Genomic DNA, 27,135 nt, shown 5'->3' with positions numbered 1-27,135 from the left:
CCGGCGAACTTTGTTCCGCCTTAATGGCAATAAATAAGCAGACTTTTTTTTAATTTCGAACGGGATAAAAAGTATCCTATGTCCTTCTCCTGGCTCTAAACTACCTCCCTGACAATTTTCAGCTAAATCGGTTCAGCCGTTCTTGAGTTATAAGCGAAGTAACTAACACGACTTTCTTTTATATAATAGATTATGGTGATCCTTAGACATTTATTTCCGGTAATAAGTATGTAATATAGGATCAGTAGAGTTCACTTTGATTTTTAAGTGCACAAATTCGCACAAAAAGACGTAACTATTGATTACTTACAAGCTACATTCGTATGAATGTCTAGAAATTATTACACCTTACACATTTATAACAGCTTTGTGTCTTTAATATTAAGTTTCGAAATAATCGATATTAGCTTTGAAATTCTCATTCAAATATTCACTTAAAAAGCTATATTTAACTGTTGAATCAAATCCTCAACAAACATTGTGTTAAATCCAAAGGAAGCAGGGTCCGTATAATTTTGTTGTTGACTGTCCGTAATGTCGAAGTCACAGTTGTTTAGGCGAATTACGATCAAGGTCCGTTTACATCTTCCGACGGCAGCTTGGTGGACATGAAAATGTGGGTACAGTTGGTCGTATCACTTCAAACTACATAAAGATACGCTGGTACATTTGGAATAGGCGCAGATCACTGACTTTTAGTTGGCCGATAGTTGAACCCGATTCTAATTTGTATGATGAATCGGCCGATACCAAATCGGCCAGCTAAAAATGGGTGGGCTACGCCTAGGCTTAACGACAAAAACTTTGATTTTGACCTACTAAAAAAAGAAATAAGCCGCACAAAACTCGATTCTGTCCTGTGATTTCTCTATTGATATTCAACCAATCAGAAACTGCAATCTAATACTGAAGTTTTGAATTCTGTAAACACCTAAGCGTTTGGGATATTCGTATCTTTTGAGACAATGGCATACTTAAATCATAAACCATTTGGGATATTCTTTTCTTTTTTGGCCAATAGCAGCCGTACATTACAAATTTGCTTCTCATCAGAAATTATTTCTCTTTTATTTTAAACTAATCCTAAGTCAATTAAAATCAAATGCTCAGAAATTAAAATGACAATCATTTCGTGCAACACGTCCCATTCATTTAATATCTTGTTTCTCTTTCCTTTACCGATTCCCAGTATTTGGAAATTCAGTGGAAATGCGGAATTTGATTACTTTAGAAGGTAGGTATTTATTACGATACTTAACTTTGTTTTTCTTATTGTTATTTTACTTGTTACAATGAAATGTTCATTCGTCATAGCACAAAGTTTTACCAACATTTAATACAGTTTTCCATGTAAAGACTTAATCCCTGGCCCGTGGGAACTTTTCAGTATTTTTCAGGGAATTTATGATTATTTTTGGTTTACGTACTCGTATCAGACGCCAATCCCGAAAAATCAAATGTTAGAAGGAAAAATCAAGAGCAGCTAGAACCAATTTTTACTCCGATTTAATCGTGTAACTATCATTTCTTAAATTTAAAAAAAGATGTTTGTTTGTTCAGTGAATTTTCTCCACAAAAAGACAAATTATATTCTATTATCCCATGGAATTATACCGGTATAAACTAAATCATGTAACCGGACCTTCCTAATCTGTTTATGCAAACGTCCTTCCCGGTCACTTGCCGCACCGGAATCTGATTGGCCGTCAGCGTCAGCATTGATTGCGTCAAGCTGATCAGTTTGATCACCCTGATACGATTTCAGTTGTTATCTTCATTTGTTAATGAACGGATCCGGTGGACTAACACTCGGCATAGGTTGATTCGGACGTTGACCGTTCGGTAACACGAGTGGACATGGATTACAATCAATTGTGACAGGACCGTTACAATGACGGGATGAATTGGACTGATGTCGAATGTTAACCTTCTTTTTCTACTGTACTCAGATAAAATTTAGGAAGACTTTTCAATCAAAAAAATTAGTAAGTTATTACTAATTTTATTAGGATTGTACTTTAATATTACAAATTGAAAATTTTGCTAATATTGGTCCTTTTTCCAAAGTTCTCTCATAAGCGCCACTTGTGGTCTAAACTGAATTTTTGATTTTGATTTTGCAGATGATTTTGACTTAAAAACCTAAATGCGCAAAATAGACAAATGTTTTATTTTTTGTGATGGAACTTATTAATAACCTACCATAAACATAATAACAATCACACCGTAAATAATAAACAAGGAGATATCGCAAAAACAATTGTTTTCGTTACCCCACTCGGTAATAGGCCTTCCGTGACATTGTCGATTTGGCGTGCCCAATAAAAAAATCAGCACAATTTATGTTCACGAAACACTGCGGTAATTCGCAACGTTCAAACCCTATGCGCAGTATGAAAAGAAGGTTAAAAAAAATTTGCCAAGGCTTTTGGGCAATGGGATGTCAATCGGTTAACGTTTGTTTGATTTAAGAGGCATAAACAATGTTAGAATTGAGCTTACAGCGGGCGAAGGCTGTTAAACGGACATGGTTCAATAAAGTACAGCCATACTATAAGTATTAGGTTTAGTGTAACAAAATGTTCAGCCAATGTTGTGGCATGTTTTGCCAGACCTGTACTAAAGACTAGCACCAATGTTTAAATTAATATTAGTTTTATGTTNGACAAAATTAAGTAACTTTGACCCCTTTTTAATTCTTAAACTACTGGTTCAAATTGAATGAAATTTTAAATATACCGTGTCTTTACAATGCCTGCATAGCTAATGAAAATTCAGCCTTCTAGTTTTATCCACAACGAAGTTACAGGCGGTCGAAAATGGCCTGAATTGCTTCGAGAAAAGGATGGTACGGCCGTGCCGCTTTTTTGCTCGACTTGGTGAGGGCACTGCCGTGCCCCCAGATACAAACGCCACCGTGCATTGACACGTGAGTCGAGATCCGCCATCACAAACCACAATACTAATAGGATTAACATAATTTCTCTGTTAATGTACACGAACAAACCACTTCTCGGTCTTATGCCAAATATTTATGTATCTACGTACATCACCATCATTACCATTTTCAGATGAGGGTTTGTTTTTATAAATTGTGTTTTGATGCATTACGTTACGTTACTTATACGTTACTAGATTTATACGATGGTATTTGCCATTTTAACTGGTAGAAATTCATCGACTATAATTTGAAATAATTAATCGTAGGTAATATTTACCAAATGTCTTGCATTCAATAAAATTGCTAATAGTTTGACTGTAGATCCTGCAGTCTAATTCCTCCCAGTTCTACCCACTAAAAACTTACATAGTTCTTTTTCTATGTAACTTTTCCCACTTACTTCCACGAGAATTTAAGACAAAACAAACATTAAAATTAAATGGCAGTTTATTATTTTCATATTTGTTGTCTTTAAGCAGAGCTTTCCTCAAAAAATCACAGCAGAGCTTTCATCTAAAACTTTCTTTACTTTTTACTAAAAGTGAAAATATTAATTTTCATATTGATATAAGTATGATGGATTTTCCGAATGTGTATTCTATCCCTTCAAAGCAGGGACGTAAAATGTCTACAATACGGCTAAGACTATCGATTTCACACTTATTCTTTCATTTCTTGCCAACATTTTGAGATTTTGCCAAGCCTCTTAGCTTGTGCCAAATATTTACGCGTTTATTTGTATTCATTACGCCCTCATTTCGCGGTAACTGCCTTCGCTGAAGATTCTTGTGGAAAGCTCTTAACGGTTGCCTCTTTTATTTTGCTTGTCGCATATGAAATACATGAATGACTTGGCAACCATCTTTTTGTGACTTGGATTTGCTTTACTAATTTGAATAAAATTCAGGCAGATAATATTTCTTTGATATTAAAATATGAAAAGATCTGTGACTGACATGAATGGGCAGTATCAATTGAATAAGAAATAATAACAAGCACGCCATACAGGACAGAATGTTTAATTATTATTTCTGATGATCCTGGCTTAATGATAAGATCATTTCAGAAAGAGAAGTTACTAAAAATTGTTGATCCCTTAATTTTATTCAAATAATAATTAGTACCTACCTACTAATCTATCTCCAAGAGGCCTAACATTACCATTACTGAGTCCGTGAAAAGGGCATTTCAAATTACTAACATTAGACCAAACGTTCATGAGAGCTAAATAATTCAGTGTGCGCTAATCGAGCAATTAGTAGCCAGGGCGGTAGTGAGGACCGCGCATTAGCATTTGACACGGATACCAGGAGTCTCCCAGGGGAGTTTACTAGGTCCACGAAATTAACAACCCAAGCTGACCGATCCACTATCACGTGCATGTCACGTAAGTTCTGATACATAAAAAGAACGTTTCGTAGTAATTCCCGCTTAATATCTTGTTGCCCACTTAATTTAACGACTCTGGAGATGTACCCTCATTAGTGAACTCCCGGCGCAAGTTAATTTTCTGGTCAGAGACTCGATTCCGGTGCGATGGATGTGAATCTCAAGTGGGATGTCTCGTTCGTTCATTCTCGTTTTAGGATGGAGTGAGAGAGACGGGTCTATCATGATGAGTGTTGCAGAATTTTATCGCCTGCAATAGACACAAAAGCGTATGGCTGTTGATGCAAATTTTTTAATGAAACAAGTAACAAAACAGTGCATTGGTTTCGCTTGAAACTTTTCTGTTCATTTTATTAAACAGTAGGTTAATTTTAATTAGGGATACATCTTACGTTCTTTTGTGAAAATGGATCAAACTTTATCACATTCTCATCATACTAACTTCAATTATTATTGTTGACTACATCATTTATTTAAGTAATTATTATATTGAGGAAAATTCCTTTTTGTAGCAAAATACGGCATATGATACACAAGAAAATATACCCAAGTAGTGAATAAATAAATCGCCATATACAAAAATATAAGTATTTTTGTATCGTCGGTTTTTCCTCAATATGATGTGCGGTATCTTGTTGGACGCAATATTAGATATTCCATGTTAGAAGTGAGATTATTACGTCTACTGGGGAGGATAGCTGTTTTTCATGACGTTACTTTGTCACCTAATACGATTATTAGCCTCATAATGGCAGAGTGCCAGCGTAATATCTAGTTTACCTATAACCGAGGATGTCATTTTGTGGGATTTATCATTGGTAGATAGGACATCTCTAGATTAGAAGAAATTTTATTTGGGCACGAGTAAGTTACAGCTTTGTTGTTACAGTTAAAAACAGGAAAAGATTAGGTAATCTGTGTTGCTTATTATGGTTTTAATCAAGTAATTTCCAGGAAAATTGATTAATAAACACAAAATCTCTTAACTTCTAAAGTTTGCCTTAGAAACGCCTACATACAAATACATACTCGTAGTTCACACTTTATTTAACCACGACGCGTAGCAATTGCCGTGTTTATTTGTTAGGCGTTATGAGTTACGAAGCTATTTTCTATTTTTTTCTTTTATCTTAAATACAGCAACAACAATTTAAGCCGACATCAAAATCATTAACGTACATTTTGGACAATAATACTTTTGTGGGGGGTTGTACATTCTCAAAATCCCTAATCAGTGTCTGAAATTAATATCCCGGTGTTTTTCCATTCAAATAGAGCCTGTCCAATCAAGAAAATGGCTCCTCAAGTTTGTAAGGAATTATACCCGTTATACAAAATGAAAATACGGGTGCCTTACAAGTTGGCCTATGTCCAACAAGTCTATGATAGGCTGATTGAATTGTATTGGAAATAGCTTTCTCAAGACCATTACCTAAGCTCCGAACCAATGCAGACATAAAGCGTTAAATTCATTATTGAGTTTTAGTAAAGTTATGCGAACTTCGTTTAAACTAGTTGTGAACTATTGCGAGTACCTATTTAATAAAGAAAAAGTGACTAAGTTAGGTAGCAGCTGTAGATTGCATTTCAATTCGATAAATACATAGTTTCAATTTAACTGTAGATAAGAAATTGCCTTCAGAGTATAGGAATTTTTATTTAAGTAAATATACCACCTAACTTGGCATATTTAAACAAACTAGTCAATATCTACTCAAATTTTACTAAAGCTGTTTGCACACTACTCTACGACGGAAGCGCTAAAGAAATTCAAATACAGAATATGGAATCTCACTTGAAACTTTACCATCGTACTTATCCGCACTGAATCGGGCGCATCGTTGAATTTGTAAGGAAAACTCCTCTAGCTCTTTCGTCGTGGACAGGTGTGTGTTGACCTTAATAGTGTATTGTGAACTCAAACTTGTCTAATGATGTAGGAACCTATACAAGACCTGACTAACTGGTGGGTGATCAAATAAAAAGGATTGATAATACTGCTCAAATGCAACAATACCCAAAAAGGAGGAAGTTCGAATCTTCAAAAAAAAAAATACTTTTCCATCATCCAATGAATACTTATGGAGACGTATCTTTTTTTTATTGAGAATTTAGATAATAATAATAATATTGTTGTTTTAGGAAAGTTATTGCATTTGAGCAGTAGAATCAACTCCTTCTTCCAACCCACCAATGGGTCTCACACAGTATTAAGTAAGCCCCAGTGAACTCGTAATACCCAAGTGCGCGTATTGAAATATGGCAACGTGACGTCACCGCATCATTCCCATTGCAGTTCAGTGTTACCAAAGTGATTAATTGTGTTATGTCAAAATGCCGACGGACAGGACGCTGACCCTAATCCGAGTTTGAAAAAGGCAAACATTGTGTGTGTGTGCGCGTGAGACTGTCAGGTGGCGATGAGGCGGGGGGCGTGTGTGCCCCCGCGCCTCTTATCAGGAGATAAGGCAAGCTGGCTCGCCGCAAGACCCTCGACAGACGCAGTCGAGCCAGCAGCGTGACCAGGCCGCTAGCCAGAAAGCGGCCGCCGCCCGCCATGCTACACTCACTAAACGCACTCGCCGGAAAGATATCACCGGGCGGCGGCCTAGACACAAATGCGAACAGGCACAACCATCCGAACAAGAACCACAAGGCGTATTCGCCGTCATCGCCGTACGCGAAGCCGAAGTAAGTTGCATGCTTTATATCGTCATGACTAAGATAATTGTGTTTATCTATCCGGCTAGAGCAACCGTATCTTAAACCTTTCAGACTGGCTTCTTTGCTCCAATTAAGAACTTGAATGTTATGCTGCATCATCTTCTATGATGTAAATACCTTCATTGGCACAGCCCTGGTCACCAGGGTAACAACCCTGGCCTTAAGACTTTATTAGCTGCTATCATCGTCTGACTTGTGACAAAACAATCAGCTTAATGTCACATATTAATATCTCATGTCCTCAATAGTGGAGGCCGTCTGAAGGTTTAAGATGTTTCCCATGTGATGCAAAAAGGTAAAGTTGAGAATTTTGCTCATAAAAACTCATTTATTTTTGCAAAAAGGCTTTTAAAAAGCACTTTTACACGTCCCAATATTAACCCTACCACTTCTTCGGGACAATAAATGGGCCAGTGCTGGGAGGAAGAAGAAGCTCGACTCAACTTCACCTTTATGTCTCCAGAAATGTCTTCTGTGTTCTAAGAATAAGTAACGGTAGTCTAAGTAAAGGAACTAAGACAAGTCTTTGGTCTTCTGTACGGTCTTCTCAAGTGAAGGAGTAGTGTTCTAAAGCATACTCTTTAGTAAGACCAGTGAGTGTTAAAACAAACATTAACGCCCGTATTCACAAACGTTGCTTGCTTAAGTGAAGGAGCAAATCGAACGCACAGCATTGAATAGAGCTCGGTTACTGGTTCGTGTGTCACCCTGTGCGTCCACGCGCACTGTGAGACCTCATAATGTTTGTGAATACGGACGTAAGATACAGAAAACAAACAGTGACTCAGACTTCTAGGTATGTGATTTTATCAAATCATTATCGTCAGCTGAGATTGTACTGAAAACATGAAAAACTGTATACTGAAAGAATTTACTAGTTTTCGATTCTTAGACGATTATATTCAAAAATATTTTACACGGTTTTCTCTATTTCTATCGATGTACGTAGATGATTTAGCTTCTAATCAAGTGGCTAACTTAATCCAGAGAATGATGACTAATTTAGTGATGGTTGGGCGCCAGCTTCTGAGGCTACGATCTTCTATAAACACTATACGCGGCGTACGATATCAATGTCCAACGTTCCAAATCGACGTCCTTAGGGCCTTGCTACACTAGCGGTTTGCAAGCGGAGCGGCGGCGCTGCGGGCACGCCGCGGTCGACAAAATGCTTGCAAAAAGCCGCAGCTTACCGCGCCGCGCCGCCGCTCCGCGTTGAAACCGCTTGTAATCCGCCAGTGTGGCAAAGCTCTTAGTGTCCATACGCCGACGTCAACATCTGAAGGAGACCATAAGAGTACCTATATTTCTGTAGTAAGCATTGTGACTTTGTGACGCGTACGGCGTAAATATGAGACCAAAACCTAATGCTCGTTTTCACCATCAATCCCAAATTTTTAAGTGACACTTTAATATCAGGGAAATTGTTTTCAAAAGGGGTCACTTAACCGCTTGAGTCCCAGACGGCATTCATTAATGTCATAACAATTGATTAGGTATCTATTGTGTCTAGATTCGCGGGCCTTGAAGGATTTNTTGATGATCAAAACGAGCATAAGTCACTAATCACTTGGTTCGAAAATAAACGTCTTCAGGTAAAATTTCAGGGATAGTAACATGTTCTAAGTAGAATTTAAAATAAATCAAAATCTGTCAGGTAGGTTACTTCCTCCCCATAACAGCCATCAAGCTCACGAGATTTAGCTTTAAAAGCTTAAATTCAGCTTCAAAGGAAATAGCTCGTAAGTTCCGGCAATTTCCTCTACCTGAAACTCGAAGTATAGAATAACATCTTAGAGCTTCTCAATAAGTTTAAAAGATTTTAACCATAGATAGCATTTGTGACTGTAAAATGTTAACTTTGAAAGAATATTTTTAGTACAAAAAATTTCAGTTGCATAGGTAGGTATTCAAATTAGGTACATTATCTTTCAAAACCTTACTCCAGTAATTCAGCCGGACATTTAAAAATAAACATAAAGTGTGTTTAATATAAAAAAGCATGTTTCGAAATACGTAACTAAGTAACGTAAGTTAGTCCTTAAGAACTCTGATTTTTAGGGTCCATTGTGAAAAAAAAATACTAACACGCTTCTTAATTAATGTATTAAATAATGATAAAATAATAATCATTAACACCCTTAGCATGTTTCTGACGTTTCAATTAAGTTAAGTAAAAGTCCCCAGCTAATATTATTATTTTAATAACAAAAAATAAAGGTACAAAAATTAGAAATGTTAATTTATGTAAGAAATGTCTCGAACAGCCTCCAAAGCTTATTTCTTTTAATTAGATAAGATAGTGAAGACATGTTTCGGCTACGTCTCATTTTTCTGTGCGAAAATATTAGTGAATTAAGAGATCTCACAGACGAGCGACATTATGACGGCGACTGCTTGCGATAGTGGTAGGCTACGGTCAGCGACTGTGTGGCGACAGTCTCCGACTCGCGCCGTTCACTGTCATGACATATTGACACTCTGACTGTGACTGACCGAGGCGACTATGGGCGACAGTCTCCGACTAGCGCCTTTTGCTGTCATGTTATGTTGGCACTCTGACTATACACTAGTGACTGCCCGTCTTTGAGAGTTACGATGCATCAGTGACTGGTAGGCGACCATCGGCGGTATACGGCTGGTTTTAGAGTCAGCGCCTTTTCACACGTTCCGGTTGCCGGCTATCCGGCGCCGGGTACCCGGTCGTGAATGTATGGGCATATCGGATTAATTACGCCGGAACATGTGAAAGCTACGTACCATGCCCATACACTTCACCACCGGGTACCCGGCGCCGGATAGCCGGCAACCGGAACGTGTGAAAAGGCACTCACGCTGACGCACACTGACCGTCAGCGCTGACAGCCGAAATGTATGAAGCGTCGGCGCCGAGCGATCAGCGTCACTCAGGAACGTTCCCTTCAATTACATGTTATTGATCTGTCAGCGCCGAAGATCAGCGAGTGGTCAGCGCGATACTAAAAGCCAGCCACCAGCCTTAGCGATGAGTCGGCGGCAGTCGTCTAATTTTAATATCTGTCATCGGCGATTATTATCTGCGATTGACGCCGACTTAAGTCGCAAGAAGTCGTCGCTATACTGTCGCTCGTCTGTGAGCTGCCTAAGAGAGTGAATGGCGGCCCTTGAGGGACGGCAGATGGTCGGAATGGCCCTCAAGCTCACCCTCCGCAATGTCTGATGTTTAGGACACTGGCCAATGGAGTACTGAAGATGTTGTATTACAATGCCCGTAAGGATTTTCGTCCGCAAATTATAGAATAAACTGATTTAGGGTAAGGATTTTGGTCCGCAAATTATGGAATAAACTGTATTGAGCTTTGGAAGTTGAGCGATCCCAACACTAGTGCTAGTGCCTGCTAATGATAGGGAATCATTAAGTTAATTAGTAAAAGCATAATCACTTATGATAAAACTGTGAACGAAAAACAGTGGACAGCAATAAAATTGTTTCGTCTGCAGTTTATTTAGAAAAACTTGCCCTTAGGTACTTTAGACGTCACGAGTATGTTGTGCTGTGATATATCTCACTAACTCGCGGATGATTGCCCCTATTTTATTAAAATTTGTTTGTTTGATTGAGGGCGAGCAAAAATAATTGATGTGCTGCGAGTTCTAATTTTGTGCTGCGAGGCACAGGGATGTTGTAATTAATAAAAAAACACTCATTTCGTTCGTTTAAATTAGGTTAATGATGCAGGTAACCAGCGCATGCCTGTTCTTTGACATGTTTTTATTCTAAGCAGCTTGTTTAGCAAAATACACAAATGTGTTAGTTATTCCTTGACATCTTAACAATAAACCACTGTACCTCACTAGATTAAGACCGAACCTCAGCCCTCAGCCGGCAGATGGTCCGAATGGGCCTCTCACTCGCCCTCCGCAATTTCGACGATCTTTCGGACCCGATGTTGTAATGGGAGGAAGCAATTTGACATAAATGATGTCGCCAACTCCTAAAGTAACGTCAAGATCACATGACCAGTGCCTCTTGCACGAAAAACTTTCGACTTTGTGTATCGTTTGCGTATTCGAATCGACATCAAAAGATTTAGTATGAAAACTAAGACAGAGCCCCTCCGAAAGTGAGGTAAAGTGAACTCAATATGAGAAATGGTAGCACGAAACTAATTTTGACCGTAAAAATTTACACTTTATCGTTGAATTCGAAGGCTGAATATCGAATTTAATAGAATACGCAAACGATTCGAACTCGAAAGATTTTCGTGCTAGCCGTACAGGAGGATTAGTGTGAGTTTATATCAAACGCATTCGATATCAACTGCGCAAAAAAGTGTCATTAAATGTATGACGGATTATACAGCGCCCCTAGCAGGAACATTCAAGATCTAAAGTCTTCACTCAATTTTTTTACGCAGTCTATATCGAATGAATAAAGGCGGGAGTTTGCATTGTGCGGTCCACACAGCTTATGACCGCAGTCTGTGGAGGAACACTATATGTGGTCGCGAGGTGTCTGTGGTGTGGAGGAAGAAGAAGAATATCGAATGCGTTTGACATAAACTCACACTACGCACCCTAAACATAGATAACTACTCAACATTGGCAAACAATGTTCTCAGAAATCTGGTTGTATGAACAAATGAAGCACATTAGTTTATAGTAGTACTAGCGGCCGCTCGCGACTTCGTACGCATAAAGATATAAGACCTTCATACAAACTTCCAACCCCCGTATTACCCTCTTGGGGGTTGAATTTTGCAAAATCTCATCTTAGTGGATTCTAAAAGGAACCTCCATGCAAATTTCGAGACTCCTAGCACTTGTAGTTTTTGATATTTCGTGATGAGTGAGTGAGTCAATCAGTCAGTGACCTTTCGCTTTTATGTAGATAAACGCGATATTCTAAATCTTGTGGCACATTTACAACTGCATAAACAGTGTATTTTTTGGAATTAGGGAAATCCCTGAAATTTTTGTGCAATCCGTCTTCGCTCACTATGTTCGTACTGATAGTGCAGAGGTAGCATATCATACTAAATTTTTGTTGCAATTTAGCTCTTATCACAACTACATAAGATGCCAAGGTTGTAAGCTTGATGAGCCGTTATTGTAGTATGCGAATGAAATAAGGCTATCTTTGTCGGTTATCCAAATAACGTAGTTGTTGGTTAAGTTTTTAGNGATTTTGGAGTAACACGTCACTTATTCAGGCTCCAGACATTAGCCGTGATAAATTAATAAGTAATTTTAACACTAAGGCTAAGTTGCACCATCTTACTTAACAATTAACGTCAAAAATGTGTCAAACTCCATACAAAAAAACACCGGTTATCGGTCACGGTTAAAGTTAGGTGGTGCAACTCAGCCTTACTGTCCATAGGTAAATGGTACATTGTTAAGAAATAAGTAGGGTGTGAATTATTATTGAAAAGGTCAAACTTTCAGCATTTTAATCACTTAAATTTGCGACTCGAAGCGTAAAAAGTTCCAGCGCTATGAAACCATTTGCGAAGTTTAAAAAACTGCGCCATCTTATAAAAGCAAATTATGGAACTAATTATGTATTGTCGAGAAAGTGACGCCATTTAGTGCTGAAGTTTTGCTGAAGATCGCCAAGTAATTAAGTTACAAGCGAAAATTAATAATTGCAATCTAAAGTTGTGCCAGCAAATCGACTAGCGGGGTGGCGCATACTATGGCGCATACAGGCGGAATATGAAATTGTGTACAAGTTTGTAGTTTGAATATTTACGTGCTGAATTTTTAGATTGATACTATTTATATTTTTTTGGCCAAAAGAATCAGTGTGAATTTTCCACAGTTGCAAGTTCCAAGTGTGTGCATTTTAGGTGTTCGTTCGTTCGTTTCATTCGAAAGACGTCCACTGCTGGACATAGGCCTCCCCCAAGGATTTCCACAAAGACCGGTCCTGCACCGCTTGCATACAGGCACCTCCCGCGACCTTCACCAGATCGTCAGTCCACCTATCCATTTTAGGAGTAAAGATTGACAAACAAAGACAGTTATGTTTTTGAATTCATATCATCGATCGACGTCAATCAAATATTTTTCCGAAGTAAGTAACTAGGTTTACTATAAATGAGTTGCAGTAGCAAGAAATATCAATATTAATTTGTAGATTGTGGTTTGAAAAAATCCTTTTCGCCATTTACCATCAGGTGATCCGTCTGCTCGTTTGCCTCCTGTCACATAAAAAAAAACCTGAAATGCTAAGTACAGTCTACGTCATATTCACGATAAACGCTGCAAGTGATGTCATTGACATTCTTCACTTTGGGACGAGTAGCGTCACCTCAAATATTTGCAAAAGGCGCGCTTATCTATCGTTTGTATGTGGCAAGTTGTTCAGACGACACATCAAGCTTGACATTGGGGCATCTTATGTGATTACAATAAGTTTCATTTTTCAACTAAAATAATATGTAGGCTAATAACTGCCATAGATTTGATTTATTGCGAAATGGTTTGGTGTAAGTTGGAGTCATGTACGATTTGTGATTCCCGATAGTTTTTATGGTATTTTTTCTGACTTGACACGTCCACAGTCATCATGGAAGTTAGTGGCAGAGAGAGTTTAAGGCTGAGATGCACCACCTAACTTTGACCGTAACTATAACTATAACCGGTGTATTTTGTATGGATTTTGACAGATTTTTGACGTTTGTTAAAGTTAAAGTAAGAGGGTGCAACTCAGCCTAGATAATATTATAACAATAATTGTTCTTAAGAGACTGAACACCAAATTACCTAGGTATTCCCAAGCTAAGCAGCGCTTGTAATTATAACGACTAGATTACCTACTGTAATAAATATTCGTAATAAAATATTCGTGGCAAAAATATCTGTCCCCAGCGGGATTCGAATCGTTATACCTGGGTAAGTATAACGATTCGAACCCCGATGGCTTTTGGAACCCTATGCTATCTTTTAGTTCTAAACTCTATCTAGGTGACCGTCGCTAAAGACGATTGTTTAAAAACATTTAAAAAAATGTATGAGTTTATACTCATAGTTTGAAGTTAGTATCATTGTAAAAATCCTATTAGCTAAAAAAGACGATGTGATAACTAAGATGCATTCTAATAATACAAACTAGGCCGTCAGCCGCCTCGATTCAAGAGTGCAGCGAGTCAACATGCGCACAATCGAGTTGTTGACTTTATTACTGATAACGTTGACAAACGTTTAGGGGCACACTCGCACATCTGTCTTTAACTGCATAGGTGTGTAGTAATAATAACATAATTAAACATCGTTTGACAAAGGCCTAAGCATACCTATTAGCATTTTATTTTTTATAGAATTCCGGCTAGAACTTGGTGCTTATGTTACGGTTAATGTGATAAATTGAAAATTATGAATAATAACCGGTTATTATGAATAATTACCGACAGTCGCTTTAAAAGTGATAAATTAATAACATTTAACACTGATTATTTTAATAATTCAACCTTAGTATTAACAAATATCATAAAAGAGAACAACATCTTGTGTACGTGCTCTTGTACAGCCAAAATTTTTGAACGATTTGATATCATAATAATTAATATCATTTGGCATAATGAGTTTGGAATGTTTCTTGCATAATATTACTTTTCCTTGATGCCCTTAACATAATGTTTTGATTTAAAGTGAAAAATAGGTTATGGTGCGGCGGGGGTGGCCCTTGGGCCACCCCTAAGCCGCCTATTTAGTTTTATACACACATAAATGAAATCATATTAATCACATTTACCAAATCATGAGGTAATTATTCATAATAACCGGCGATTATTCATAATTTTCACATTTATCACATCGACCGTAACACTTATGCATCATAAGTATATAATTTTATGTTTCCTATCCAAAAAGTACAAATACACAAGTAAATTAAAGTCACGCCAGACTTACAAAATAGGGATTTCTTTTTTTACAAAACAACATAAATTATCTACCATAGCAAATGGTCAAAAACTAATTTTGCCATTAATTTGGCTTTTCCGTCCTTGTCTGGGTTGAATGTTTAGAACAATCAGACGCAAACTTATTTAAAAATACATTTTATAGTGACCAATTAATTTAGCACTTTGTGCTTAAAAAAGTAGATTATAAATACAAAAGTACTACCCGTTCGCGCTAAGTTTGCCGGTAGAATGCGCGTCCCCTCCCTCAACCGCGATTAAACGCAATTAGTTAGTGATTAACGCAATTAATGTGTCTTATTTTACGCAAATACACAATTTTTATCAATAATAATAAATAAAATATATTTTAAATAATAGTTTGTTAAAGTTATAGACGCTTCCCTTCGAGTGACGTCATATCGCCAGCGGCAAACTTAAAGCGAACGGATAGTAGCTTTTGTTTTTGGACTATTCGTAGCAAACCCTTCTTATAAGTACCCACCCACCGCTTTAGGCAGATGTTATTTTATCATTTTTGTATCAAACACTACACACTAATCCCTACACCATGGCACCCCATCGTTGATCCGATCGATAGATAAAACAATGATAACTTTAACATGGTGTGATATTGTTTCATATGAAAAATATGTAGCTTTCAGGCGATTGCTGACACAAAATAAATAATTGCTACTTTTCTTGTTCACGGTTAAACGATTGGCATGTCAAACGATTTCATCATCTTAAGTAATATTAAAAAATACTATTTTGCAACAGAAATGTGTTTGATGTGTTTCAAAAGAAAAGATAGTTGATATTAGATTTATCATAAACTAGCGGCCGCCCGCGACTTCATACGCGTGGATCCCGTTTTACCCCCTTAGGGGTGGAGTTTCGTAAAATCCTTTCTTAGCGGATGCATAACATCAACCTGCATGCCAAATTTCAGCCCGATCCATCTAGTACTTTGGGCTGTGCGTTGATAGATCACTATGTCAATCAGTCAGTCAGTCACCTTTGAGTTATATATTATTTAGATATATTTTTTTTTAAAACTATAATATTGTAAAGTCTCATCCAAAACCGTTCAGTAGTTTTACGTGAAATAGTAATAGCATACAAACTTTCGCGGAAGTAAGATGTTATTCCTAGGGAAAATAATAGACAATTTGATTATCTTGATACTGTCTACTATTTTTTATACATAGGTATTTACAACTATCAATTATTATCGTCTATAATTTTGATGATACGAGGGCGGCACTGAAAATTNAGCCCTCGTAACCATATTAGATCTAAAATTTCTAGTGAATACTTTTTTTGGCCAATCAACAGAATTCCAATCCGCACTAAATAAATAAAATTATATTGCGGGTAAGCCAAAAGTCTTGTCTTTTAACACCTACCCCCATTCGCGGCCTGTTCCATTCCAACAAAAAAATACAACCATTCACACGCGTGTCAAACTGTCTTCATTTTGTTCGACTTCCCGCGTGTTCTTCGACTTTTTTTTTTGTGTGTACTTTAAGTGACCTGTGGAACACAAGAACACTATTTTGTGCGTTCTAAAGTGAAATAGGTGAAATCGACCGGTGGAATTGCTTGTTGATCGTATCCGATAAGTGATAAGAGCGTTGTAATCAAGCGATGTGTGCGCTTATCAGTGATAACGCTGTGCCCCGAGAGTACTCGTACTTGGAGTGGAGCGAACGCTGTTCGAGAACAATGAGGTATATAACCTATTTCATATACAATATAACCTATTTACATTGCACCTACTTTGGAGTCTTCCACTTGGCCCACTTTTAGCTTGGTGTGGGCATTGAATTTTTAAATATTTTTTTCTTCCGGCAATTCCCACCTTCAATGTGCATATTAATAATTATTAAACACAAAATCAAGAAAATCTACTATAGAATCTTAGAGTGGGCCCAGTTGCCGGAAGAAAAAATATTTAAAAAATCATTCCGGCGACTTGGCCTGTAGACCAAGCTAAAAATGGGCCAAGCTGGCGCTAGAAAACTGCTTTTAGTTCAACATGACGCTAAGAACATTCATAATACTTGTTTTATGACTAAATGAAGTACCTTATTTTGATATGTTTGTTGTTGGCGTGTGAATTTAAAGCGTGGGCGTTATCAAAATTATCAGTTGTTATCTGTAACTTAGCGTCAATTGTTTTATTTTACTTCCAATGTTACACGTATTGCGTTTGTTGCATTGGCCTATTTTGTAATATTATAACCAAGAACAGAGACTCATGCATTTGAAATAATCCTACTAATATTATAAATGCGGAAGTTTGTATAGATGTCTGGATGTGAACATGTTTGTTATTTTTTCACGAAAAAAGCCGCGGGCAAAAGCTAGTTCCCTATAAAAATAAAGTTATTAATAATTACGGTTCTTCTTACAATGGGGTGTATGACAACTTTTATTGTCAGTCTTTATTTTTAACTGACAAAACTCGACGGAATTGTCAGAATATTTAGTTTAAACGTGTTGGTGTTACATGTGTTTTAATTTATGAAATACATTTTAGTAGTTTTCTTAACATGCAAAGAATGTAACTAAAATGACACAGACCAAACACAATAAAAAGTAGTTCTTGTAGCAAAATGCATTTTGAAATATCTACCAATATATCTATCTTAAAAATATCTTATTAATTTGATGACGGAAACATAGGAAATGAACCGTTTTGAGTAAAAAAGTAAAAGGTCCATTCAAACGTGTACAGGTTGAAAATTTGAAATTGTAATCTTTATTACGTTTTCTGTTTAGATTTTATTGCATAGATACGAATAATGGATATTTGTGTACCGCGGGGATCGCACAAAAAGGATGATTTAAGCGCTCGCAGCACGGAACGACACTGAAAATTTAGCTTTTATTGCTATATAAATAAAGAACAAATGGAATTTGTTGCGAACAATACGATCTAAAACGCGAATGTACGTTTATGACTGTAATCAGTTGAGGTTGGAAGCGAATATGATGCGAATTGTGAAGTAAATGATAGGAGCCTGTAATTAATGCTATAAACAGACTTTCAAAGTCTATGTTAGCTGTCATGTTTATTGTACAGTCGACAGCACTTAAGGCTATACATATGTGCTGCAAAATTACACCTATTTTCAATAGGTACTGTCTTATGTACTACTACAAAAGACAGTACAGTAGGTACAGTGTTTCACTTTAAAACCTTCGACACTGTCGTTTATACTAGTACCGAACACTAGTTTCTGGCCACGGCTTTTCTCGCATGTAATCGCAAGGTTTCACACATTATGTACGGAAACCAATCTATTTTTACTATTTTATAATCATAATGAATATCGTGTAACTACATAGAACCACACGAAACCGATGTGAATCTTTTATTTACAAAAGACTAGGAGTTCCTAGGTTTCATTTCTAGACGGACGACAAATTGAAAAATTGGTCTAGCTGACTTGAATAAACCCAAATTTTGTTTTTATTTGTACAAAGACCTAAAACTACTTCGAAACAAAGTCAATGCTCGCCTCTGAGGGTAACAAAAAACTAGTCGTTTTCATGACAAATAAATTCGCCTCCAAAACTTATAGTTTAAGCTTTCATAGACATTTCTGTATTTTGATGTCAATGCGCTTATTATACGTTCAGACGATGACAAATCAAAGTAACACCTATAGCATCTTATTTAGTTACTAGCTGTGCCCGCGACTTTGTACGTGTGAAAACCCGTTTTCGCAACATTTTCTTGTTTCTCTGCAACTATTACTCATAGCGTTATGGTACATAGCCTATAGCTATAGCCTTCCTCGATAAATGGGCTATCTAACACTGAAATAATTTTTCAAATCGGACCAGTAGTTCCTGAGATTAGCGCGTTCAAGTAAACAAACAAACAAACTCTTCAGCTTTTCAATATTAGTACAGATAATAGAGGCTATTTTGAAACAAAAATGAGTAGGTAGATGTGCTGTAAATCGCGTGATCAACTTTAGCACTAAATAGTTGGTGATATTGTAATTTGATTTACTTATCAAACGAACATTATAGCGTGCCACCAGACGCTTTCAGATATTATCTGGGGCACTTAAACCTTTTAGCTTTGTTTAGAACGTGAATTTCTAATTAGGTTTCTGCAACAGGTTTTTGTCTGTCTAAAACTATAACTTTTTAGTGCTTTTATGATGTTTTTCTTTGTATATTTTTTCCAATTATTTCCATGGGGGAGGCATAATGTTCATCAGTGGATGTCTTATAGCTGAAATGATGATGATATTTTTCTTTTTACAGATTTTTTAAGACATGAAAGTTGAATCTTATAATATGGTTTTTCATACTATATGGTAATAATTTTTACAAAGTAGTTACATAGTTATATTTGCCCTGTGTACTATATTTTATGTACGAAATAAGTTTTAAATAAATAGTAATGTTTCCTCTGCGACAATAGATGACAGATGAAATGTATTTTAACAGTTAACTTAGGCCCAGTTTTTTGATTCATAGTTAAAATAACAAATTGTTAAATTTTGCTACTAATGGGTAAATATTAACAAAATGTTGACTAATAGTTTAAAAATGTACTAAAAGTCAAGCTAACCATTCTTTGAAAAACATTTTCTTCTGATATTTAACCACTTGGACCCATTTATGCAAACAAGAACCAACCCACAGCAGGGTGGTTTCGAGAAAATGAGACTTTTGTAAAAAGAGTGCGCAAAATGCATACATAATATATAAATGAATGATTACTTGTTAATCTTATGTGGGATACTGCAGCCTATCTAGGAATATCAGATTTATAAATTTTGTAAAGTTAAAGTTCAAGTAAATCGTTAAAAACCGGTTGGTTCTTTCTTGCAAAAACATTTTTTGTTGCTTAGTTCCTTCTTGCAAAATGGATGTAAGATTTCATTGTTGTGATATATCTAAAATTAAAAGTAATTCTATAAAAAATATAGATTTTAATGCCTTTTATTATATAGTGAATTGGAATCAGGAACCCNTTTTGTAACAATTTTTGCTAAATGGAACCAACCAACATTGGTTCTAGTTTGCATAATTAGTTTAAATAAGTGCTTAGGGACCATGCTGTATAGTTCTTTATAGTTTTTAAAAGTTGGCCAAAGCGGGTTGGTTCCGCAAGTGACAGTGCTGTATCTCTGTTGTTAGTCGTTAAAAATGTACCATAATTTTTTTGAAGATAGAATGCGTTATTTGAGCGCCATCTATGTACTTAACTCAATTTCACTCAAAGTGTGGGTTGGTTCCTGTTTGCATAAATGGGTCCACTTGTCATTTGACATCTGTCAAATTTGACTATTGGTTAATTTAACTACGAATCAAAAAACCGGGCCTTAGGCATATTATTGAATACAGCATTCTCTAGCGAGATTTTTAAATAAATTACATCCGATGCGATTGTGGTCAAATACCTGCCTTGTTATGCATAAAAAAAAACAATCCTATGCTATCTGTCAATGTTGATTGAAAGTAAAATATTCCTTACTGAGCAACATTTTTTTCGTTATTGTTACAGTGGGATGAGCATGAACATCAATAACAACAACAACAACACGAGCATAAACAACAACAACAATAACAACAACAACAATGAGGAGAAGCCCGACCTGCCCGACCCAGACTATATCAAGGTAATTAACACAAAAATATTTAATTAATGTTAACAGCAAGCGTCAAATAGCGTTATTCAAAGTAGCCAAAAAGTTTGCAAAAAGTCTTTGTTACAATAGGGATGATGACTGGGTAATGAAATCGAAATTCTATTTAGTCCGTCAGACAGATAATAAAAAAATGGGCACATATTATTTTTGATGTTTTTTCATCATCGAATAATTACAGTATTATATTGGGTTGAAATGTCGCGTCGTGACGTCACTTTTGAGTAAAAATTCTACTCAAGCGTGACGTAACGCGCCATTTCAACTAGATGTAGCACTGTTATTATTTAATTATAAAAGAAAATAAATAATATGCGTCTAATATTTTCTAATTATCTGTCTGACGGACAAATAATTGAAATTTTGTCATCTAGCCTATTGGAATAAGGTTGTGTTGTGTAAATTTTTGGTCACGTTGAATGTCACGAATTATTAGCTGACTGTACCTACCTACACGATTGACGGGTGATCTGAACTTACGTTTAAACCACTATACCTACGCGCTTTGCTTGCGTTTTCTTACGTTTTTTTTTTATATTTTGAACACAAAAATTTAAATGAAATAAATATTTCCAATATAACTCGATACGATTTTTACGATACATACCCGTAGAATGATAGTTTAATGGGTAAAACCCAAAATAATAAAAAATAAACAGAAATTTGATAAATGACTATCGGCCAATATTGAAGATTCACTCGTAAATCGGTCATAAATTATACTGTGACCAAAATATATGTGGTGGGGACTGTTCATTACTGCCTCAATTAATTACCTTCGCGTCAGTGAAATAAAGCACGGTAATTAAAAAGGTAAAACGCGACAAACGCCGGGGGTGATGCGCCGTCAATAAGGCCATTGTGCAGAGAGAACGGCCAGTTCACTTTGTTCAGGCTTCATGATAGACAAAAGTCACATGCAAGCAATTTCATTTTTTTGTTTTTTTTTTGTATTTTGTTTTGGTCCTTAGCCCGTCAAGCTCCTCGAATCGAGACAATAGAAATCATTGTTACGCGGTTTTATGCGAACACTTGGAGTTCAGTGCGTTAATCCAGTTCTTGCAAAGGCTCACTTCAAATCTAGCCAAAGTTATAAAAATTTCTTTGAGCTAATGAACAAATGTCTTTCTGTGTCCATTTTTAATGTGACCTTTGTGTAATGGTCGCATTCCAATGTAATTTGACAAGCAAAAAGTTATTTCAAAATTGTACAGCCTCACAGCAAAACAGAGGGTGTTATTGTAGTTTTGAACGCTTCATGAAATAACGGTTTTCATGCTAACAAAACCTAGTCTATAACAAGCTACAACTATAAGCAAAACAGCGTATCTTATAGAAGGTATGAGCGCTTACATGACATGACGCTTAATTTATTTAAAAAATTCTACCCAATAACAAATGAGCTGTCTGTTTTCACTGGACTGTGCAGTCAATACAGTTTCATTATTGCTTTTAATTTGCTCTGCATTTTTGAACCAACTTCGAATACGGGAATATATTATACAGAAAATAATTATTTTGCAATCGTTATTTTGCTTTCATTAAGGAAATGTAATGGTATATTGTCGCTGTTTTCAACTGAGCATTTTCCAACCCTTCCTTTGTTTCTGTATTAAAATCAGATGTTGCTTTTATAATTACCGTTCACAATCAAACATTATACTTGTTAAACGTGATACTTTTGTAAATGGAAGAAGTAATGGAGTTACTTGAAAATACTAGGGTTTCAAATACTTACTTAAAATTGTTTTTGTAATGACGTACAAGTACGAATATTCGTACCGAAGGTTCTAAGATAAATAATTTTAGTGAGCATAATGATCTTAACCTGCCGCCCACATAATTGTATCGCATAAATTACGAATAGTCAAGCTAAATATGCTTGTGTAACGAATGAGTTCACCACAATAGTCAAGCGGCGTTGGGATTCGAACCCGCGTTCCTCGGATGTCGAGTCGGATAGTCTGACCCCTTCACGGTTCGGCTATCGTGACTTGATATTATACTTTAAGAGTAGGCGCACACCGTTGATTTTTCGTCGGCCGATAGTTTAGTCGGGCAGTTGATCAGTATGGGCATGTATGGGAGTGCGCACACTACGCCGATTCGATTTGGCCGATTCTTCATACAATTTAAAATCGGGCACAACTATCGGCCAACTAAAAATCAACGGTGTGCGCCTACCCNTTATACTTTAAGAGCGCTTTCACATTTAGGCGACTTTAGCAGCGCGACAAACGCGCGACAGTCGCGCCGCCGATAATTTTCATACTTTAATGACAGCGGTTTTTATGACTGCGGTCGCGCTTCTCACGCCCCAATGTGAAAGCGGCCTAATTTCTTTTCCAAAGGTCCAAAATAATAACAAACATATCTTGCTTTCTCTGTATACATTCTAAAGCCTCAATTTCTACCGTTCCAGATGTTCGTCGGCCAGGTGCCTCGCAGCATGGACGAGAACGACCTCCGGATCATGTTCGAGGAATTCGGCCGCGTGCACCAGATCAACGTGCTGCGGGACAAGATCACTGGCGCCAGCAAAGGTTTGCAATTCTTTAATACTAAAGATGAATATAAGCTAAGACCAGAGTAAATACAAATGAGTAGGTCATCTTCATAGAAACGCACCGAGCGCGGTTTGTATGTGAGCGCGCCAATACGTAAATGCGGCGCAACCACGACTGGCTCCCCGCTAATCCACGCTAAATTTTGTCAGTGTGTGCGTGCGCGCCGCATACGTATTGGCGCGCTCACATACAAACCGCGCTCGGTGCGTTTCTATGAAGATAACCTACTCATTTGTATTTACCTACTCTGACATAAGTTATGACGCTCACAAATGAGGGGCATAAAGAAGCGCTGCAGTAGCACGATAGTCGCACAAACTACTTGTAAATGTAAAAGCGCAACTTATGATAATAGGCACACGTGAATTATTATACTGAAAATTCTCGTAGAAAATCGATAGAGGCGCCACTATTAAGAGACTTATCTCTTCATGTTCTTAATGCACACGAATAATGGGTAAATAGGTGCTGGTGATATGACTTATGTTCCTGAAAATTATCATATTACATAGGTATGTATATCAAGGAGCCGTATAGTGGATTGTAGCAAAAAGACTGACGAGTTATCGACTGTTTGCCAAAACTCACGACGTCGTGTTGTGGCTATGTACGGCGTATAAGTTAACAATATTAAACATTCGATTTAGTTCAAAATTATACTGACTGTACATCAACTAAACAGTAGCATCTTATGTCGTTTTGACAAGAACGATTTTGCCACAAGAATGTTAATCTAATGTACACCCTTTTGTTCCACTTTGTCGCTGTGAACTTGGGTCACTGAGGGTTTTGTAATGCTTTGTGAAGGTTAACAATGATATATCGCGAATTAACAATGTTTTTTCCAGAACGTGTAAATGTGTTCTTTAGAAACAATTTTGTTTAGCGCAAAGGTNGCCAAGGCTTACCTACGTTTAGCAGAAGATTTTCTATCGATACGTTCCTTCATACTTAGGTCAACGTATTACTGAGTAAAAGAAAAATCATCCTTTTTGTATAATAAAAATACTTCTCAAAATTCACTACAAGTTTAATCCAAAGATGAAATATCATCCTGAAGAAACAGCAGAAGTCAAAGCCAGTGTTCAATTTCCTCTCAAACTACATTAGAACAGAATGGACTACCTATAAAATTTGAAGAGAAAATGTTTTGTGACAGAATCGTTTATTAATATTGATGAAGCCATCCCGAAGTTGAAAGGGACTCGCGACACTTAGGAAATTAATTTTGTATTTTAACAATGTCGCAAGGAACTAAGTCACAGTTTTTGTTGGGACCGCCTCGGTATCAAGTTTCCAACTTTGGGATTTGGGAAGGAATAATTTTAGTAATTAAATTCGACGCTGTGACGGTTTGAGGATGAAGTATTATAATTTTGACGCGAAGGCTTTAAGGGGAAGACGATAATACATTTATTATAAAAACCTAAATAATTATCCTAATTGATTTCAAAATAAAAACCATTAGGTATAATGATTAATAGGTAAAAACTTTGACACATCATAAATTAAGGAGTTTTATAGTTTCAAGTCCCTATCGAATCTCTAAGTACATATTACAAAAATACCCGTAGACGAGACGTAATAGAAATATTAGTAAAATATTGAACAATAATAATGACTTTAAAATGGTGTCAATCATGATTTTAGTAAAAGAAAAGTAGCTTCGCCTTATCGACACTTAATTAATCGGATTTGCCTTCTGAACAATTTCAATTGATGTAAATTTTAATTATAAGTTGGAATTATTTAGTACTAGAGCCTAGAGTGTCTACTAATTAACAGGGTAGACACAACAGAACAATACACAACGTTTTGGGTGTTGCTTTTGGCCTTATGAAAGACTTTTGAAGCAATTGTTCTCAAAATGTCAACGTATAATGGCGACAGGTCCACGAGTAGGTACACGACAAAATCCCATATTGTGCACACTACAATGTTTGTCCAAGATCCTCGTACGTTTAAACAACACTGCTTGTTTTAGGGACGTAGCAGACATGCAACCAGATATTTAGTAGTAATAATGAGCAACTTAAAATAACTTTTTAATACTTAAATTTGAATAACTCGGAGACAAAACTTCTTTATAAAATAATTACATTCTACCAATCGAGGTAATTTTCCATTCAGTTCACGTATCCCATAAGTACGAGCGACATAATTATTATTAATGTCTTAAAAAAACTGAAATGTTTCAAATAAGAGTTCTTACTTACTTGTAATATCTACTGAAAAATGAAAATCCTCTATGGTTGAGGATTTCGGGTGAGGCTCGCTTCCACCCAGGTCAGATCATTGTTTTCAATCAGGTGAGATGCAGGTCTATAACTCCCCCGTTATGATTAAAATTTGAACATGTGGCATGTCTGCTATGCCCCTTAAATCTGCGCAAACGTCCGTACCTACGTTTCGTGTTGACATTTTTGTTTGTTTGTTTTGTTTTACGTCTTTTGTATGAAAATGCCCCTTTTGTTGCGCTACTGAAAGAACTCTTTTGTATGTGTTTCGCATTCAGGGTCCAGTGTATAGTATACATGTGCGCGTTGTGTTCTTTCGCAAAATTTAAGACTGTCAATATTAGTATGTTATAATACTTAGGTGGTTTAATTTATGTAGTTTTTATCATTGATTGTCGAAAATAACTAATTAAATGTTACCTTATTAGCTGAATTCAGAATCGAAGGTCAGAATATTGAATTTATTATTTGTTCCAAAAACTTCACATTTTTAACGGTCGTACCCAAATGATAGCTAAAATAATAACGAAATATACTGTACTATTGACTAGGTACATATAAAATGTATGTATATTTGCAAGCTGTGTCACCCTTTTCGTAGTTTGCAGAGTCATGTGTACGAAAATTGATTAAATTTAACTTCCGTATCGTGGCGTGTCGGTTGATTACAATTTCGCGTTAATTACCTACATTAATGTAGGTAACTCAATTTGTGATAAAGGAAAATAATGCTCCAGGGAAATGGTGAAAATGACATTGAAAGTTTTTATGATATTTTTAACTTAATTATGCTGATGATTCGACGAATAATTATCTTAACTCAGGACTAAAAGTGTGCAAATTAAAAGTTTGAGCATCCACGTAATGTCACAGATTGTACGTGAAACTACACTCGACATCTAATAAATCTTCTTCTTCTTTTCGTGTCGACAACAAACCTACACAGTGTCAGCCCAAAACTCCGCCACAAGAGTGAATCAAATAAATCGCACCTCCTGCGACCAGCACTTTCAAACGTATGCATCCCCACTTACCACCAATATTGGCACCATTTAAAAGCCTAGTTCTAAGCTTCATTTCATTAAAGGAAAGGTTTTTACCCCAAAAATGTATCTTTAGAAGGATCCACAGTCACTTCTTCAAAAAATAGGCAGTTACGCTTGAGCCAATTTTTATGGCTACAAAACTGTTAAGTTGGGATTAATCGCTATCCATCTGTTAAAGAGGACACGTGTGATCATTACTTGGTTTTATAATCATAAAATTTGGTCTAATTGATCCCAGAGATGAGCCCAAAGTGAGGTCTTTTTTCAAGTCACATTTATGGTATATGTTAATAATTTATTAAGAAATTAAATGTGTTTTTCTTTAAGGATATTTATTGGGCTTTCAAATAACACCAATATTGTTGGGGCACCATGATTATGTCAGAAGAAAATCTTTAAAGTTCGAGTCGCGGAAGGTGCGGTTTATTTGATGTTGAGTATATAACTCTAGCGCCTAACTCAGTCAATGCCTGAGGTATGAGAGCGGCAAGGAAGGATTTTTAACGTCAAACGTCAGCGGGACTCAATCTCCTTGATTTATATGTTCTGTGACGTCATAATAATGTCACCCCTCCCGTGCCGCTTCCATACCTCAGGTACTGACTGAGTTAACCTATAGCAGCCTTATTCACGAAACACAAAAAACACTAAGTTGCGATCCTAT

At 36.5% G+C, this 27,135-nt stretch overlaps 1 protein-coding gene across 8 annotated transcripts in view; it reads left to right on the top strand.

Annotated features, from left to right (window-relative positions):
• The first annotated feature begins 6,811 nt into the window (after positions 1–6,811).
• Positions 6,812–27,135, top strand: part of LOC114350339 (CUGBP Elav-like family member 1) — a 204,302-nt gene continuing 183,978 nt past the window's right edge. For 4 of the 8 annotated variants that reach the window (XM_028301103.1, XM_028301104.1, XM_028301102.1 and 1 more), the window contains exons 1-3: positions 6,813–7,021; positions 20,480–20,594; positions 23,044–23,164. In XM_028301103.1, the coding sequence (XP_028156904.1) occupies positions 6,888–7,021; positions 20,480–20,594; positions 23,044–23,164 (370 nt within the window). In that variant the 5' untranslated portion in view covers positions 6,813–6,887. Of the gene's footprint in view, positions 7,022–16,440; positions 16,674–20,479; positions 20,595–23,043; positions 23,165–27,135 lie in introns of those variants that run through there. The other 4 variants (XM_028301099.1, XM_028301097.1, XM_028301106.1 and 1 more) reach the window with 2 other exon arrangements.

Source organism: Ostrinia furnacalis, unplaced genomic scaffold (assembly GCF_004193835.3).
Source record: "Ostrinia furnacalis isolate ACB-3 unplaced genomic scaffold, ASM419383v2 OfSCF0868, whole genome shotgun sequence".
NCBI classification, from domain to species: domain Eukaryota; kingdom Metazoa; phylum Arthropoda; class Insecta; order Lepidoptera; family Crambidae; genus Ostrinia; species Ostrinia furnacalis.
This window is presented reverse-complemented; position numbering and strand designations above follow the sequence as displayed.